The following is an 18,872-nucleotide window of genomic DNA, read 5'->3' as shown; positions in this document are numbered from 1 at the left end:
TTCAAATGGAAAGCCTACCATTTATTTGTTGTTCATATTATTTTCAGAACTCTCAAAAGTTATATAGAGGTGTATATGGTCTCTTTATTTGAAAAATGAAGCTGATGTGAGAATGCCTTCAGCCCTTATTATTTCTGAAGGCCAGCAGGGGGTGAAACATCTAGTTTTAAAAATTAGATTATGTATGTTTATATATTTATGTATGGACATAAATGACAAAATAAGCCTTTTCTCTTTATCATCCAAGTTGCATTTCACATTAAAGCTAATGTTGGTAGCCATGGAAAATTAGCATGAATTTGAATGTAGCATTTCCTCAGGACTCCGTCTAATGTTCAGGTGTAAACACGACCATTAATTTTTGCAGCTCTGCACAGTTTTTGGTTTTGATGTCTGTCTTTGTATATTTTCCGTAGAGTAAGGAAAATTAATTTAACACATAACATTTCTTCAAATTTCAGCATCCACAGTTCAAGCTTGTAGGCTTGCTCAGTTCATTTTTTATAATATTAATGAACCAAGAAAATGCAGGCAGATTTTTCGGTGAGTATATTTCAGAGGTCTATTTGTCTATACTCACGCTATTGATAAATAATTATACTGCATTTTTACAGCATTTTTGGTGAAGCTGCAGCACTGCTATCTGCATGTTGGAGCTTTTGGAGGTTGGGATGACACACAAACGCAAACACAGGAATGATATCAGGATCAATACTTTATGACAGGGCTACTAACTAAAGGCTCATTTTAGTTTTACTTTTCTTTGAACCTGCAAGATGCTCAATATGTATTTTTTCTGAGAGACAATGCAATAGCAATAGACGATCAATAGCTGTTTCTCAAATCAAAGTTCTCTCTTATGAGTTGTTCTTGGAAGGACTAACTTTTTTAAGTTTATAAGAACACAAGAGGCTACTGATGATTTAGAGTGATCCATTCTTCCAGGTATTCTGCAATACCCACAACAAAGAAGCAGACTGTTGCGGTCTACAGCAAGGTTTCATCATTCAAAACAAACAGCATTGTGTTTATTCAGCTCGTCTTGCTGTACACAATGACATTTTCTTACAAGTCACTTTTGTCAATTTATAGAGAACCAACAATGGACACATTTTTGTTGGGTTTGAAGTGGTAGAGAGAAAATAAGAGTACAAAAGTATTTTTTAGTTAAGATCAGTCCCACAACTTTAGTGTTATCCGCAAAACTTGATTATCTAGTTCTCCTTTTCATGTCTGGGCACACAGTCATGGGTCAGCAGTGTGACCAGCAAAGGGCTGAGCACACAGAATTGAGGAGATCCAGTGTTTAGTGTGATGGAGTTAGAGATGTTATTTCCAACACGGACTGACTGTGGTCTCTCAGTCAGAAAGTTAAAGATCCAGTAACAGAGGGTTGGATTCAGTCCTAGAAAAATAATTTTCTCTGTCAGTCTCAAGGGAATAATGGTATTGAATGCAGAGCTGAAGTCAATGTACAAGATTCTAGCATAGGTGTCACTGTGTTCCAGATGATTTAGTGCTGTGTGCAGGTTGCGGGGAAGCTGGCTGGGATGTATGGTTTTCCTAGCCACTCAAAAAATGTAATCACTATGGGGGTCAGAGCGACGGGGCGATAGTCATTTAAACAGGACACATCTGGCTGCTTTGCAACTGGTACAATGATGGAAGATTCCAGGCATCAGTGGGCAACAGCTTGACAGAGGGAGATGTTCAAAATGTCTGTCAGTACACCAGTCAGCTCATTGGCACATACGTTTAAGCATGTGTCCCGGGATGTTATTTTGGCCTACTGCCTTCTGTGAGTTAATCCTGGATAGGGTCCACCTCATAGCTGATGACCAAATGTGGGTGGTGGAGAAGATCTAATCACCTGCCTGGTCTTATACCCTGTCAGGGCTTGGACCCCTTGCCACATTAGCATGGTGTTCCAGTGTCACAGAGGTTCTGATGGATTTTCGTTGCATAATTAGGTTTTGCTGCTTTGATCCCCCTGGACAGCGCAGATCTAGCTGCATGCAGCTAAGGTCTTAGCCACAGTATCCTCTGTGCACTTAGCTATGTAGTTGGTTACAGTACCTGCATACTCCTAAATATTGACCTGGTCACAAGCGGCAACCTCCGGTCTCAAACTATGAAGCCCATGCGTAATTGTTATAAACTGCAATTAATCGAGAATCTGCTTGAGGCTGGCTGCAGAAACACCGTTACCACATACCCACCAATTCAAAACAGACAATCTTTGCAGCATTAATAAACATGTTTACAGCCTGGTTCAAAAAACGGCTTGGCTCTACGTAGCTAATTTCTCTAATGGCACACACTGTACAGTGGGTGATTTTTTTTCAAAACGCAACGGTTCAAAAGACATTAAGATTACAAGTTTTTGCCCAAATAAGGACATGACTGACTTGACTCCCGGACAGGAACACATAGCTGTCAGCTAGGAGGCTCAAACTCCGCCTCTTTACATCACACTCTGCCTGGTTGAGTTCCGCATTTCCAATATGGCTGCCGCAGACGATTGGCTTCAAAACAGCGCTCAGGAACAGATGGGTGACGTCACGGATACTACGTCCATTATTTATACATTCTATGGGGATGACAGAATGGTGGCAAACTAGGGGGATGACACAAACTAGGGGATAACACAAAAACTCACAATAAAGTAGGAGAGGTAGGAGAGGCTTGGGGCAGAGGTACTGAAGAAGGTAGGGAAAAGTGAAGGCAATGGTGGACACAAAAAGCTACAGCTGGAGGCTGACTATGCCACATTGAAAGCAGAAATTATCAGGTAGTGTGAATGAGAAGAATCAGGGTTGAAGTACTGCAGCAGGTAATTAGTAGATGAGTACCAGGTTTGCATTCAGGGAGCGCCAGCACCTGGGAGCCACTCTCAGCCTCTGAAAGAAAAGACAATGGAAAAAAGACAAAAACACTGATGATAAAATACTTGTTCACCACGTCTCTGTGCCATTGAGGATACTCTGAAGATCCTGGATTCATGCACAAAGCCTGGCCATTTTGTCTCAACATTCGAAATGAGGCCGCACAGTCACAGATCATCTGTACGTACAGACATTGATTAGCATTAATCTAAGATTGCTCAGCATAAGTGTGGTTGATGTACAATGCAATTTACACTTCGAGGATAAGCCCATATGGCTAACAAAGTATGGACAGTTTCTCCCAGTACATACCTGTACATTTTGGCTATGGAAAGATTTCCTTTTCACTAAGTCTGCCTCCATAATTCCAGGTGAGGCCTGGGTTGGAACATGAGTGCAATCTGTGGTGCCTATGACATTGTGGAAACCTGAGGGAGAGGCTTAAATTAATACAGACATATCAGCCTGGAAGCTACTTTACATGTCAGGTCTATTTTAACTGCCTGCAACTGTATAAATTGCCTCTTAGACTACTTCTCTTGACTGTATTTTATGATGTGGTTTTGGAAAGCATATTCCTAATGCTTGAAAAGTGCTCTACAAATAACAACAACAGCAACAATAATAATAATGGCATGCTCCTTTTCAACACCAGAGTAGAAGTGCTTCACTTTGGGAAAAAAAACTGTATTACTTAGACCAGGGGTGTCAAACATGCGGCCCACGGGCCAAAACCGGCCCGCCAGAGGTTCCAATCTGGCCCATGGAACGACTTTGCAAAGTGAAAAAATTACAGAGAAGACATTAACTGCAAATTTTCAATAAAAGTAACTACTATTTCAAATGTTGTCCTCTGGGGGTCGCATACAATCACAGTGCTGACAGAGCGCCCCTTAACAGCACTTTTTTTTCAAGACTTTTTTTTCTCAAAGTGAGAAAATAGATTACTTGCTGTTTGCAGAATCCAGTCGAGATTCATAAAGACTTTTTAGAGCACTATAAAATGATCCACTAACTACCAACACTAGCACTACACCCCTGCATACAACACTGTCCACTAAGCAAACTGTTCATGCTGGAGCTGAGGGGTCCAAAATAATCAACTTTACCTTCTTCATTATTATAATCTCTGTTATTCTGATGTTAACATTACACAGTGTCAGGTGAATGGGTAACCTGTGTGTTTGGTGTGTTCGCAGCAGGTTTCAGTGCTTAAAGAGTAAAATATTCAGCCCACTATGAGACTCATCATGGCGAAAAATGTTGTTTGTGTAGAAATATAGTTCATTAAATGAGAACATTTTCAGAATGCACTTGTACTTTTTTGCACTAAAACAAAGGGAACAATTTAGAGTTGTTGTTATTTATAGGTTATTATATTGTGATTTTACTGGTCCGGCACACTTCAGATCAACTTGGGGCCCCCCGACTTAGACCTTATATCAAAGGTAATATGCAGCACAAACTGTGTGTGTGTGTGTGTGTGTGTGTGTGTGTGTGTGTGTGTGTGTTTTTAAACTTATATCTACCAAGGTGTAACTTCTAGGTTTGCTTTTTACAGCTGGCTTGCGATTCATGTTAAAAATAATGTTACTCTAAATTGTCATTAGTTCCCCGAAGAATGAAGGTGATTCTTACTCGATTTCATGTGTGTCAGTAATATTTCCGACGGCCTTGAAGGCAGCAGTGATGATGCTGCTTGGCTCCATATTACCTTGTTAGCAGGTTGCAAGCTAACTGAATACAGGCAGTAGGTACAGTGCAGCTTCACGGGGATGTCCCACCCTTTGTAATAAGCGCTCAGCTCTCCGAGGTTTTTATCGGCTCCATACAAGCACGACTGAAACTTTTCATCTGTGCCGAGATGACGACGCGATCAGAGAGAGAGAAAGCTCAGAAACTGAATGAGCAGCATCAGGCCATTCTGTCTAACCTGCTGAGAGAGGACGATAACAAGTACTGTGCTGATTGTGAGGCAAAAGGTAAGACTGACAACCTTTGCTGTTCACCTGCATGTATGACATATGTGTACGGGATGAACAAATGATGGGAAAACTTGGCTGACGCTTTGCGACAGTAGCAACATAATGTAACGATATTCTGAGGGGAGTCACTTATGTGTTGCTATTCTTACATCCCCTCTTTGTCTGGCATCAGAAATGTGTCATCCATATTAAAATGTTAATTAAATAATTTCAGTTCGATTCATGTTGTAAAATACACAGGGAGCAAACGCTTATCCAGTAAGAAGTAATCCTTAATATATAATATTGAGCGACATTTGTCAATTTCATTACATTAAATGTGTAACTTCCGTTGGGAAATTTCAAAATAAAAGTCCATCGCCCTCTCAAACTTAAACTTTTAACAGTTTTTAAAACGTTTTTTTTTGTATAATTTCTTTGAATTCACATTTAACCTTATACACATGAGACTAAAACTAATAAAAAAATAACACAATAGAACACGGGACAATTAGATTAAGGACTTACATAGACTTTAGCTCACTCCTCACACCGACAAGCTCGACCTCTATAATTTCATAATTTATTTTCTTTAAATAAATGTTTGCTGTTAAAAAAACAAAACAAAATAGATAGAAATAACAGAAAATCTTTGTTCACAATGAGGATTATTACAAAGGGAGGACAAGAAGCTTTCCAATGTTTTAAATAACTTTCTTAAATACAATAGTGGAAAAAAGAATAACCCTGCTTTGTGGATATCTGACTCTTAAATGTGAGACGTCTTGAAAGACGCAAATGGAAATATTGAAATTAATTTCCACTCCCAAACCCTCAGACAACCAATGCTCTATTTTAAGCCAAACCTTCTGAACTTTACTACAGCTCCAAAATGCATGAATTCACTTTCTTGATAGCTGTTCTTTTAGTAACAGTGAATTTTATTTCTTACTAGTTTAGCAATTCACAATAATAATAAGTGTGAAAATAAATATTGTAAATATTTACTGTTGTGTGAAAAAAAGCATTATTTTCCTTTGCCAGGTGTTCAACACAGAAAAATGAAAATGTAAGAAAAAAAATTAAGCTTTTTAGGGGAGAAAAATATTTCAACCCAGAAAATTAAAAGAAATATACTACCCATTGTCAGTGTGGAAGGGCTACTTAGATATGTCAGAGTGTACACAATGGTAGTTATGATGGTATGTAATGATTTAGATGATAAAGTAGAGAGAACCATGAGACAATAGGCTACAGAAAAAAAGAATTGTTGACACAATCCAAAAATAGATAATTGTCTGAAAAATACTGCATACATTTTGCAAATGCTTTTAATCTCTTTCGTCACGATGACTCACTTCAGTAGTATTTTTTTTAAAATGTCAGATATGTTATTAAGCTTTTTCTCTGCTGCCCCAGAGGTTTGAATATATATTTTCTGGTGCTTTTTATAAAATCTGTATGCTTCAGGTTTTAATGCGTGCACGTTATGTGCTCTTATTTTGAAATGCTATGTTCTATCATTCCTGTTTTCGGTATGAAAGCTGTATCTAGCTTGATGCAGCTTTACCCGACAGTATCGATGTCATGTCCTTGACTGTTTTATTAATGAGCGGAAAACGTGTGTGTCCTGTGAAGGCAACATTACAGTAGAGGTGTAGTGGTCGCTGAATGTCTCGTGCAGAGATCATGCCTCCATCAGGTGCTGTAGGTTTGATGCAGCTGCAGCCAACACCTAACCTCTGCTTCACGATGCCCTCGAGCTAAGCGAAACCACCCCGAAACCCCATTCAGAAATCTAAATGTTTCAAATTTCCACACACAGACCTTTTAATAAACTTTGACTGAAGATATTTTATGAATATTTAGAAAACAATATTAATGTCGGCATACATGTAGATCGCCGAGCATCATTGTATTTAAATTGTGTGCACATTTTTAATATTTGCATGCTTAAAAAATCCCCACTGTGGAGCGGCACCATTTTAAAAATAACAAATATATGTTAAAATCTCACACACAGTTGTTTTTAGTAAAACTGTCAAAGTGCCTGTTGTGTACACAATAGGGTTTGGTTATGGGAGCAAGAATTCACAGACTTTTGAGTGGAATTTGAACGTCTCATATCGGGGCTACCTATGACTGAGATTAAATGCCTTTTGCGTCATCACCATGCCTATGCTGCCATCTGACAACTGTAATCTGTAGTAGTGGACCTCTCTCAGCAAGCACAGCAGGTTTGATCATGATTTCCCACTGACTGCCTCTGAGGCTGATTCTCTTTTTCTTTGTACTACCATGTTTTTCATCCTTGTCCTTGATGTTTATCTAAACAGCATTTCATGTCTGGTGTTGTTGTAGCTGCAAGCAGGCACAGTGGAAGGTCAACACAACTAACCCCACAAAATATTCCGTTTTGAAACACATAGAGAAAAAACTAATTTTGCCCTTGTATTCATATTTAGTCAAGTTTTCATGTATCAAACACTAGCATTAATAACAAGTCAGTTTATGAGCTCTTTACAGATCTGTCCTTGCCTCACACAGCTTGAGTTCTACAGTTAATGACCAAAACCATAAACTGACTGTTGGCGCCGGTGAAAACGGCAAATGACCGTTTCCAGGATCAAGAATTGGAACGCTTTGTATTATAGATCTGTTGGAAGATAAATCTTTGGTTTCACATTTTGCCAACTTTTGTGTACATTGATGTTGATGAGGGTTATGTTAAATTGTGAGAATGATGGACTGTGTTCCCTAATTTCCAATGTCACTGAGATCACAGGCATATTAAAGACAATGAACAAACACATACTACCATTCACAAAAAAAAGTCAATTAAAACGGAAACAATTTGAGACACAGTGTTCAGTAAACAAAGTCTTACACTCTGCAAAAGAGGGAATAGATATTATCTTTTTTTTTAAATAATTTTTATTTTTCAAAAAGCAGGTATAAATCACAGTGTAGTTTCATACATTGGTTTTTGTTTTCACTAAACATACATGAACAAGAACATCCCTCCCTCCCCCTCTCCCTTCCGCAAACCCATTGCACAGTGAGACGGACAAGTAGAAACATACATATATAATAACCACAGTGACAGCGACTGCAGAAAAAAACCCAAAACCCAACAACAGTAAAGCCCAACAGGTTTGAAATAATAATCATAATAATTATATGAAATAAATAAAATACAATTAGAATAAATTCAAATAACTTAGGTATAAATCGGAATAGTTGTTATCTTTAGGGTCTGTTGGAGGGTATTCCATGAGCTGGGGTCATCAATGGGAAATCCTGATTTACAAAGTTCATTGCAAGCTTGAGGGGCTTTTATAATGAGCCAATCAGAAGAAAGAGTAATGTAGTATCCATAATGCCACTCCAAGAAATTTGGAGTAAGAGGGTACCAGAAAGAGCTTTCTTAATAAGCATCAACAGATGGTGTTTTATCTATAAAACGGAGGTTTCTAATCATCTGAGAGGGAAGGATGCAGTTCTTGCTATGATGGCTTTTATTATTAATTTAACGTCTTTCACATATTCTACCAAAACACAGGGAAGGGAGTGATGACTGACACAGAGAGGACATGTTTGAGTACAGTGATTCTGTGTTACTTCAGTGCTCTGGACTAAGGTGTACCAAGTTACTCATTAGTGTGCTGCAAAGGAGAAGCATATCACAGACACACCTCCGAGATGAATTTAGCAGAACACTACATGACACTACAGGGCCATCACATTAGTAAGATGATCAGCTGAACTCTTACAACATTGATTGAGGATGAACAAGGGATGTTACTTCATTGTTGTGGGGCTGTGATAGCTGTTAGCCACTTCCTAAACACACAGAATGCTGGGAAGGGTGTGTTTGATTTATTGTTCCCAGTCTGCCTCATTTTTTGACAGCGATTCCAGATTTAGTTTACATGAGGGAAAAACTTGTGTTATACCTAATAGTATTATATTATGTTATTAAACACATAATAATTGAAGTGAAGCAATAAAGAGACTTCAAGCTGACTGGTCCAGAAATGTCACTGTAACATTATATGTCACAGACTCTGACGCTAGTTTGCAGAGGAGAATTTGGACAGAGTAGATCCAAATTTAAAGCTACTAAGAAAAAAAACAACTTTAAATATTGTGTTGATTTTTGCAGTCCCTGTTAACAAAGTCAAATCTCTTTCCTTTTATTCACAGTTTGCCAATTTGTACAAAGTACTTAATTGTTGGCTCCCATTCTTGTCTAATGTACGATTCAGCTGCTCAACAGTTCAGGATGTGCTTACTTGTATTTTTGGTTTCATGATGTATCAGAAGTTTTCAGCGGGTGACAAGTCAGGACTGCAGGCAGATCATTTAAGCTTTGTGTTTCTTCTACTACAGAGCCACACTGTTGTGCTGTTTGGCATTGTCTTGATAAAATGTACATGGTACTTCCTAAAAAAGGTTTTGTCTGGATGGCAGCACATGTTCCTCCAAAATCTCATACTGTTAAGCATTAGTAGTGCCTTCCCAGATATTTGAGCAACCCCTGCCATGGGCACTTAATGCATCCCATGTCATGGATACTGGCTTCTACACTTTGCAATGTTAACAAGGCAGGGCGTTCACAGGGCTTTGTTTCAGTCATCTCACATGAACCCAGATAAGTTGCTGGCCTTTCTGGATCATGTATTTGGATTCCTATTGGCATGGAACGTTTTTTAACTGCATTTGTAGATGCAGCAGCAAACTAACTCACAGACAATGGTTTTTTGAAGTGATTTTGAGCCAATGCAGTGATATCCACTATAAAGTTATGGTCCCTTTTTGTACAGAGATTTCTCCAAATTCTCTGCATCTTATAATGGTTTTATGTTCTGTATATTATGAATACCCACATACCTTGCAAATGTATGCTGGGGAACATTATCCTGAAATTGTTGAACGATATGCTCACGCAGTCTCTCAGAGCAATGAACCTCTTCTCATCTATACTTCTGAGAGACTCAGCCTCTTTGGAGGGCCTTTTTTATACTCAGTCACCAGCCTGTTGAAGATTAACTTAGTCATGAGATGTTCCTCCAGGTGTTTTTCTTCAGCATTACACAACTGTTTTAGTTGTCCCAAAAGTTGGGACAGGGACATATGGACAGTGTTTTGGGTGTTTGATTTAAAATGAGCATACATTTTTCATAAAACAATTATTTTTTCAGTCTTTTCCATTAAATAAAGGGTTCAAATTATTTGCATACCATCAAAATCTGTTTAACAATCAACATTTTACAGCGTCAAATAATACAAACATTATTTAAAAAAAGGCATGAGTGCCTCGATAGATTAATAAATATGTTAAAATGTTTCAGTCAAAATATTTTTATTAGTTAATCTCTGTAAACACCCACTGCAAAATCAAAGGGTTGATATTTCCGCCTTGCTAATGGCTTTTTAGGACATTCTGAAAACTTTCCAAGCCCTTTTTGTCCCTTACTCCTGTATATCCACTTGCATGAGATTCTCATGTGAGTAGATTTACTGTAGCAGCTGTGGAGCATTATTTCTGTAAATCTTCAGTTTAAGAGGAAAGTATTTCATTCAGGTCATTTTTGCCCTATAAACAAATATTTTCAGCTTACATCTCTTATTATAAAATGTAAATGTGGACATTGCTTCTGCTAGAGGCAGAAAACACTTGAAAAGCTCTCAGTTTGTTCATTCAATTAATTAAACTCTAAAGTCTGAAGCTTGACTCCTGATGATGTCACTACTGATTCACAGCATGTCCATGTTTTCAGACAGCAGCACACTGTGTAATTTTTTGCAAAAGCACAATGTCAGTCTGATGCACTGATGTGTGTTTCAGTCAGTGTTGCTGCAGCCTGCAGCCTGAGGCACGTTTACTTTTGTTAGTCATAAAGCAGCAGAGTGCAGCCATGCCCCCTGAGTCATGTCCCTCTGTCACAGTTATTTTTATCCAAACAATACAAGGACTCTGTGAAGAGGAGCCTCCCAAGTCCAAAGATGATACCAACCTTTTTACACCTGCAGAGGCAGACTCTGGTATGAAAGGCTTCAGAGTTAAAGGCACAGATTCTTCTGTCATTGATGTTTGGTTTAAAGGTTAACTTTTTTTTTTTTAACATTTACTGAGAAACACCAAAGCAGTAGAAAATAATAGATGTGGGGATAAACAGATTATCATGGATACCCTTCAGTGTGGTCAAGACCCCTCTGCTGTGCGTCGGGGGGTCTTGTCTCATCCTGCCGGGGTACTTTTTCCCATAACAACCTGCTAACCATACATTGTCCCTTAAGGTGGGTACACACTACAGGATAATTGGGCAGATTTTTGTCCCGATCTCCTCCTTACAATCAAAGCCAGCGAAGGCTTGATTGTCTGATATTTGCCATCGTGTCTGATTTTCCTGTGGTGTGGGGTGTAGTAGGAGTGATTTTGTCTGGTTGGAGCTGCTCGGAAGGCTTCAGAAGGAGAGATCGTAAATAATGAATATGTTTAATATTTGCGACTAGAAAGAGCACAGTGTGTAATGTCACGTGTACCGGAGCAAAAGCCAATCAAGACGTGAGCTGACTCAGCTGACTGACGGAAGAGGAAGAGGAAGTAAAAACAAACAAAAACATGGCGTCGGTGAAAACAAAAGTCTCTTGGACCTCCGATATGGAGGACCAATTGATTGATTTGTGGCAACAGCATGAATGTTTATATAACGTTTCGTCCAAAACCAACCACAACAGGACTGACAACTCGCACTGTAATGCATACAGCCCACATTCCCGCCGTCTCCATGACTTTTTCCATAATCGTTTTTCTTTTTTGTGTGTGTTTTCGGAAAGTAAGAGGCCAAAAAACAATCATCATTGCTTCGCCCTGTTCGTCTGCCATGTTTGTTTACACAAATGTTTGTGTTGAAATCTACTTCATTGTGCCGTTATCCTCCTCCTGTCTTCATTTGTCTGGCGTCTGTCTGGTGAGTCATTAAATACAAATTAAAAAAAACGTCTGTCATGTTTTTTACAGATTAAGCGTTCTAGAAAAAACTAATGCTTTTGCCACATTGTCAACAGGCAGAGGTAAATTGTAGCAGACTCATTTCTGCAATTGATGTAATTTGTAGTTCCTTTAGTGAAGTTCATGGATGCTTCCTCTGTGTGTAGTTCTCTCTGAACACATCAGAGCCAGTGTATCAGCTGTTAGGGATTTTTAAAACAAGCATTGAACCACGCAGGTTGCAGAGCTCTGTTTGATGCATCAGTTTGTTTAAGAGCTTGGCATGTCAACACACTATCTGTCCTCCATGCAGTCCGTGTGCGTGTGTGTGTGTGTGTGTGTGAGAGTGTGTGTCTGTGTGTTTTGCAGCCCTGCTGTGACCACTGAAGTGCGACTCACCTTCGCTTCCCAGTTGTAATTTCACCCTCACTCCAGTCTCCTGTCCACACACACACACAAAAACACAAACACGCCCACACAAGCACACAAGCACACACACACTGATTAAATATGTGGCAGTCTGTGTGTGTGTGTTTGTGTGTTTGTGTGTGTTTGTGTGTGTGTGTGTGTGTGTGTGTGTGTGTGTGTGTGTGTGTGTGTGTGTGTGTGTGTGTGTGTGTGTGTGTGCCCTGTATTGATCGCAATTCCATTTCCTGTCCTCCTTGGCATCTCACCCAATACGCTACTTAGAGTCCACAGTATGATTTTCACTTTTGGTTTTAACACAATCCTTTCATCACCCGGAGACACACACACACACACACACACACACACACACACACACACACACACACACACACACACACACACACACACACACACACACACACACACACACACACACACACACACACACACAGAGGAACACATGCACACAAAAAGAAAACAACAACAAAAAAATTCTGGCACAGGCCCACACACACTAACACTAATTTGGACCCAGAAGCTGCGGCTCACTTGCCACAGTTCACCTTTTAAAGGTGTGAAGGACAGGTCAGCTTTGTTGTGCAGGAGACTAAGCTCAGCCTCAAACAAATATTAGAAATAAAGGAAACACAATGTTTGCTTTTTGTTTTTTTTAAATGAGCAGTGTTATGTTTGAAATAACACACAAGTACCTGACAGTTTTCCTGAGTGTTTAATGCTAGATCTGGCTGTTAGTGAAATAAACGTACACATATTCATTATTTATAAATATATGGATACACCTACTCATTCAACTGTTTTTATTTATTTTAAGTATTTCCAAACTTTTGACTGGTACTGCATATATAACTAGAAGAAAGAAGAAAGGTCCTTTTATTAATCCCCAGGGGGGAAATTCAATTTTTCCACTCATGCTATTTTGAACTATTAGATCCCATACCAGACTGGCACCATTTACCATTGCAGTAAAATATCTTACTTTTGATGACACCATTCCATCCATGAATGCTTCTATTTGAATATATTTTATTAAGTCAACAAGTTTAGCTAAATTTACTAAATATTAAAAAAGAAACTCACCCGCTAATGGAAGCCCACATGTGAGGATGGAACTTTTTTTTGATAAACCTAATAATGAATTGTAACTATTTATTATTATTATTATTATTATTATTATTATTATTATTATTATTATTATTATTATTATTATTATTATTATTATTACATCAACCCTATCCCCTACATTTCCCTCCATCACCAGCAGATGGTGACGTTTCTGCATTTTATATCAACCCTTTAATCACTGCTGCTGCCAGCACAAAGGTTAGACCACTTTCTGCAGAGATGGTAAATATTGTGATTGACAGTCTTGCTGATGCTCTATTATATCTTGTATTTGAGGAGAAATATATGAAACCATATGAAAAATAATGCACCAAAGGATGTTCTGTTGTTATTAGTCTCTGTAGCTGTTTAAGTTTTTACTACCTCTATCAATGCATTTTTGTAGTGTCCCCTGTCATGGTGCATTAACTCACTGGACCATTATGTTCCCTCATTTGTTTAAAGACAGACAATAAGACCAGCTGATGAGTTTTTATTAGGCTCTCCTCCTGGACTAATAATGAGGAAATGCTGCAGAGAGAGAGAGAAAGAGAGAGAGGGAGAGAGAGATCCACTCCTCCACATTTCTCCTGCTGACAATGAATCACACTAACAGACCAGCAGAGAGCAGCACAGTATTATTTTTTTCTCTCCTCTGGCATCTCAGGCCTCCAGCTCTAAGAATCTGGCAGCCCTTCATTGATTTATGAAGAGGACATTTTATTAATTTAGATATGGAGGTTGTTAAAGTCTTTTAAGGGAAATACCAATGGATTTCAGCAGAGGGATGGTTTATTTTCTTGCCTGTGGCACTGATCTGCATTTATGCAGTCACGTAGTTTCTCACAGAAGAAAAAGGAAAAGAATTAAAAGGAGACAAACTGTTAAATATTATAGACAGAGCTTTTGTAATGCTGAGCTTTCAAGATGTTTTACAAGAGGGCTTTAAGACTAAATAAAAGGAGGATGTAAAACCTGCAGAGCGATTAGGCTAAAGATGATTCAAATAAAGAGAGGTAGCTGTGACAGTAGCCTGAATGGATTTCTGGAGTTCTGGAGATACTATTATTAGTCCCTCAGGTTTTCTTCTGAGTCAAACCAGACACAGTTTAAGTCCACAAAGTCTGGTTCTTTCTGCATGGGAGCTTAGCACTTTCTATCTTCACTGTGTCCCATGAAGAAAGAACCAGTTTTGCTTTATCAGTTTGGTTCACGTGCACAAATATTGATTGAAAGAAGCTCACAGGAATCACTTCACTAGATTCAGATATTCCTGTTTAAACACAGTGTCTACTGAAGGATTAAAGACGGTCACAGATTCATCGCTATGGATCAGCCTCACCTGAAATCTGTGGTCACTGTCCTCACCTTACTGCCACCACATTTACACACACACACACACACACACACACACACACACACACACACACACACACACACACACACACACACACACACACACACACACACACACACACACACACACACACACACACACACACACAAGTGGCATCCTGTCCTCAGGTTGACAATTGAGGCTTTAATTTCATGCTCCACTGACTGCTGTCCCCCCTCTGCTGTCACTCAGGGAACCCTCAGGGGTGTGGGTCTGTCTGCATGTTTCCAGGCTGGGATATCTCTGAGTGTTTCTCTCAGTGTGGTTCGGTTTCTATGACTGTGCATTGAATTGTATAGTGTATTTGGTGAAGTGTGTCCTACCTTTTTAGCAATGGATGTCTCTATTTGTTTTAATTAGAGATGTTTTGATGTCTTTTTGTACATATTGTTGAGATTTTGGTCGCTTGTGAATCAGTTCGGAAACAACTTCTGCTAATTCAAGTGTGTTGGCTAGAAAAAAATAGCAGCTGTTGTTAATCACCCTGTAAGGGATGGGGATGTGATGTGGTTGCTATCATGGTTTGCCCTAGGTTCAACATGGTATTTAACTTATTTCTATAAGATTCTGCACAAAGATGTAGAATCTGTACTCAGGGGCCTAGATCTTCTGCATGGGAAGTGTTCTGGTTTCTGTTGGTTGTACTTTTGTAATGTGAGAAGTACTGACCAAATATGTATCAGTAGAATTTGATACGCTGGAAAAACTGTCAGTATGGAGAGCAAAAGCAGGCCGAACACAACCCACCTCATCTGGGCACTTGCTGATTTCTGTAAACAGTTAGCTCCATGCAAAAACAGCTAACAAACCATTCTAGTTCAATAACTGAAGCCAAAGGTTCACTTGACATTGTTTTACAAAAGCCAATCAGTATTTAGATTTTCCGACTACCTGGAATGCTCATAAGGATCGATCCAATCCTCTGTTCACAACAAATTTTAAGCATTTTAAAAGTTGTATTCTTCTCCTCTTAAGGGTAGACAAGAAAAGGGTTATACTTAGGGATGCACCAATCCGATCCTGGTATCGGATATCGGCTAGATCGGACTCAAAAAGCTAGATGGGATATCTGTGACAATGGGCCGATATATAGTGCCGATCCATATGGCAGCTCTATTCATCTCAGTTCTATGCGTTTCTGTGTTTACAATATCTATTGGTTATGAAGATTAACTCACCAGACTGCTGGTACACAATTATAATCTCTTGAATAATGATACTGTCAGTTTAAAAATGTTCATTTTATTTTGGTTTACAAAGTCAGAAAAGCCTGAAGTCGCCAAAACATGATTCTATCCTCACATTGAGGAATAGAGATTGTTAAATCAATACCGGGATCGGATCGGCAAGTATCTGTATCGGCAGATACCAAAGCCCTGGTATCGATATCGGTATCAGGACGTATTCTTTTGTGCAGGCAGGCTCATGCATGTGCCTGTACTGTTTAATTACCTGCTGGAAAATGCTTGAAGATATGCGAGTGGGTGTGTATGAGCAGGGCTCATTTGTGTCTAATCAGGTCAGCAGTCTGCAAATTAACATTGGTGTGTTTGCATTCTGTGTATGTAGGAACTGCAGAGCTCGTGTCTGCTGAGAGTACTCAATTCAGCCATCTATTTTTATCCAAACTTCAATGCAGAGCCAGTGTAAAGATGAATAGCGCCATAAAACTGTTATTGAAAGTGAATTATCCACACAAGACACAGATGAACAGATGCTAATGTCTCAGAACCAACGATACTGCTTATCCAAACAGCAGGTCAGAACTCATAAATCACAGCAGTTTGTACCCTCTACATTTAAGACTCTTATTTTAAAGAGTTGCAACCTGCCACTAAAGTGTATTATTAACAGTGAGGGGCTCAGGACACCATTATCCTAAGGCAGATCTTCGTTGGTGTTAAGAAGAGATGAGTTGTGGTTTCCCACCAGCAGATCCTGAGGTCCACCCTTCATGTTTAGCCAGTCCAAAATTTTTGGGACAGGTGTTGCGGCATCAAATTTCAAATTAGCATTTATTCCATTATCATACAGTTTATGGTCAGGACCCTCACCAGAGTGTATCAAGAATAAGACTAAACCAGGACTGTGAGAGGCTAGAGAAAGGATAAAAACCAAGTCTGAAGTTTATTAAGACAGAGATGTGCCAAGGTAAGGCAAGACCGAACCAGTGTATTCCTATAGTAATGAAGTCAGGAGCTCAGAGCCAGGTAAGGCAGCATGTTGTATGGGTATTTTTATTTATTTCATACAAGTGAAGGTAAACTACTCCATGCTTACTTTTTTTCTGTCAGATCTCCAGCTGGATTACCTCGTTAGGGCCCAGTAGCATCGTCTGTAGCACTTAAATTCATATTGAAATGAGCTAATGTGATTGCATTGTTAAACATTGAGTCACAGAAATGGTTTTATAAATCAGGTAATGTACCGGTTATTTACTGATAGCCCTGGAGCTGTTTATGGGCCTTGAAATAAAATCCTGTATTACCAAGATCAAGAGCTGAAAGAGTAAAATTGCTGCAGTTCCCAAGATAAGACTGTGAACTTCAAAAAGCAGTCTTGAACAAGAACAAGACTGATTTCAAGAACTACAACTCTTGGGGCTGGTTGTCATTTAGGAAGCTTAATGGCAAAGTTAGAAAGGAATTTAAGAAACCATAACCCTCTTTGCATGAGCTGTATGAAACCTGGTTTCTGCTGAAAGAGGGGAATAATCAGATTACACTAAGTGACTCAGGGGTTATTGGTTGTCATCTGCTGGTGCTGGCTCTCATCATTCAGAGCATCTAAGAGCATCAGTGGATGCTGTTTATCATTGATAGAGAGAAAGTGGTTGGCCAGGCACCAATGAAAGTCTTTCTATAACAGCACAGTCAGATTCAGTTTAATTTGTGGAAACCCTTCATTTTTCTAAATAGTCAGACCTGGCTGAGCTGTTTGATTCTCTCGCAGAAATGGAAATACTCAGTACAAGAGAAAGATATTTAATTATGATAACATACTTTTAAGAAAATGTCAGTTTATCTACATGATCTGCGTGAATCAAAAATTGATCTCCAGCCTCTGCTCTCAGACTAGTGCTACCTCACTTTAGATGATAAGTCAGCTAAGAAAACTACACCTTTGTTTTTGAGAATGTGTTAGAAGAGGTTATCTCAGAGCAGCCAAAGTGAAGTCCAATCCATACAGATCGAGTCCAGCTTACTGTGGCTGAGCTGCTTGATTTAGGCTTAACACTCAGTCATCCCTGCTTTAATACTCCTCTAGGCTGTCTAGCGTATTAGTGCCACTGCATTAACACATTGATGCTCTTACCCAAGACCGGCAAGGCCAGTAGACTATCCAACCGTCCCTGTCCCACCACAATTATGTAGCCCGGATCCATAAAAGTTGATTCTTTGCACCTGTTGAAAGTCGCTTTCAATCGTCAAAATGGTAAGATAGTAAGCTTCATGCTCTGGAGGCAGAGGGAGTCAATGATGGAGCTGAGGCACTGTGGCCACTAGCCCATTAAAATGATTCCACTGTCATTTCAGTGCCATCTCCTGTTTATCGTCATTGATGTTTGGCAAAACAAGGGTTGATGGATGGGGATAAAAGATGTCTACTGTAAGCCTAAATTTGGCATCAACATAACATTTTAAGGAGATTACTCGTGTTTTTGTGTGTGTTATTATTACGGAATTCCTCTAGTGTAATGGCCTTTGTTTGCTTTAGAGTACTTTAAAGGTTTTCCTCACATTATCTGAACCCCATTACCACATTGCCAAATACCCCAAAGTCTGAGCAGTTTAGCAGGACTGTACACAAAGGTTGATGTTATACTGCAAAATTCAGACAATTGAAGAGTCCCTTCTTCAGACTGACCCTTATTAGGGCAATTGCTTGTGGGATATTTCCACATTTCCATCTCTTTTCTCAACAGACATAGCATGATTGTGTGTCAACAGGAATCAAGTCTATTGTGTGTCTGGCTGGAGGTTCTTTGTGTCTTTTGGTTCTCATGGCCCTATTTGTGTCTTTCAGGGCTTTTATGTAACCCTCTATTGGTTGTTTTAGCATTGGACTCCATCCAACCATCAAAGCTGAAAAATCCAAAA

The 18,872-nt window shown here is 39.2% G+C and overlaps 1 protein-coding gene across 2 annotated transcripts in view; it reads left to right on the top strand.

Annotated features, from left to right (window-relative positions):
• Nucleotides 1–4,575: 4,575 nt before the first annotated feature.
• Nucleotides 4,576–18,872, top strand: part of LOC117812079 (stromal membrane-associated protein 1-like) — a 135,972-nt gene continuing 121,675 nt past the window's right edge. For both annotated transcript variants that reach the window (XM_034682677.1, XM_034682676.1), the window contains exon 1: nt 4,576–4,867. In XM_034682677.1, coding sequence (XP_034538568.1) covers nt 4,750–4,867 — 118 coding nt within the window. In that variant the 5' untranslated portion in view covers nt 4,576–4,749. The remainder of the gene's footprint in view (nt 4,868–18,872) is intronic.

This window comes from Notolabrus celidotus, chromosome 4 (assembly GCF_009762535.1).
Source record: "Notolabrus celidotus isolate fNotCel1 chromosome 4, fNotCel1.pri, whole genome shotgun sequence".
Classification (NCBI taxonomy): domain Eukaryota; kingdom Metazoa; phylum Chordata; class Actinopteri; order Labriformes; family Labridae; genus Notolabrus; species Notolabrus celidotus.
This window is presented reverse-complemented; position numbering and strand designations above follow the sequence as displayed.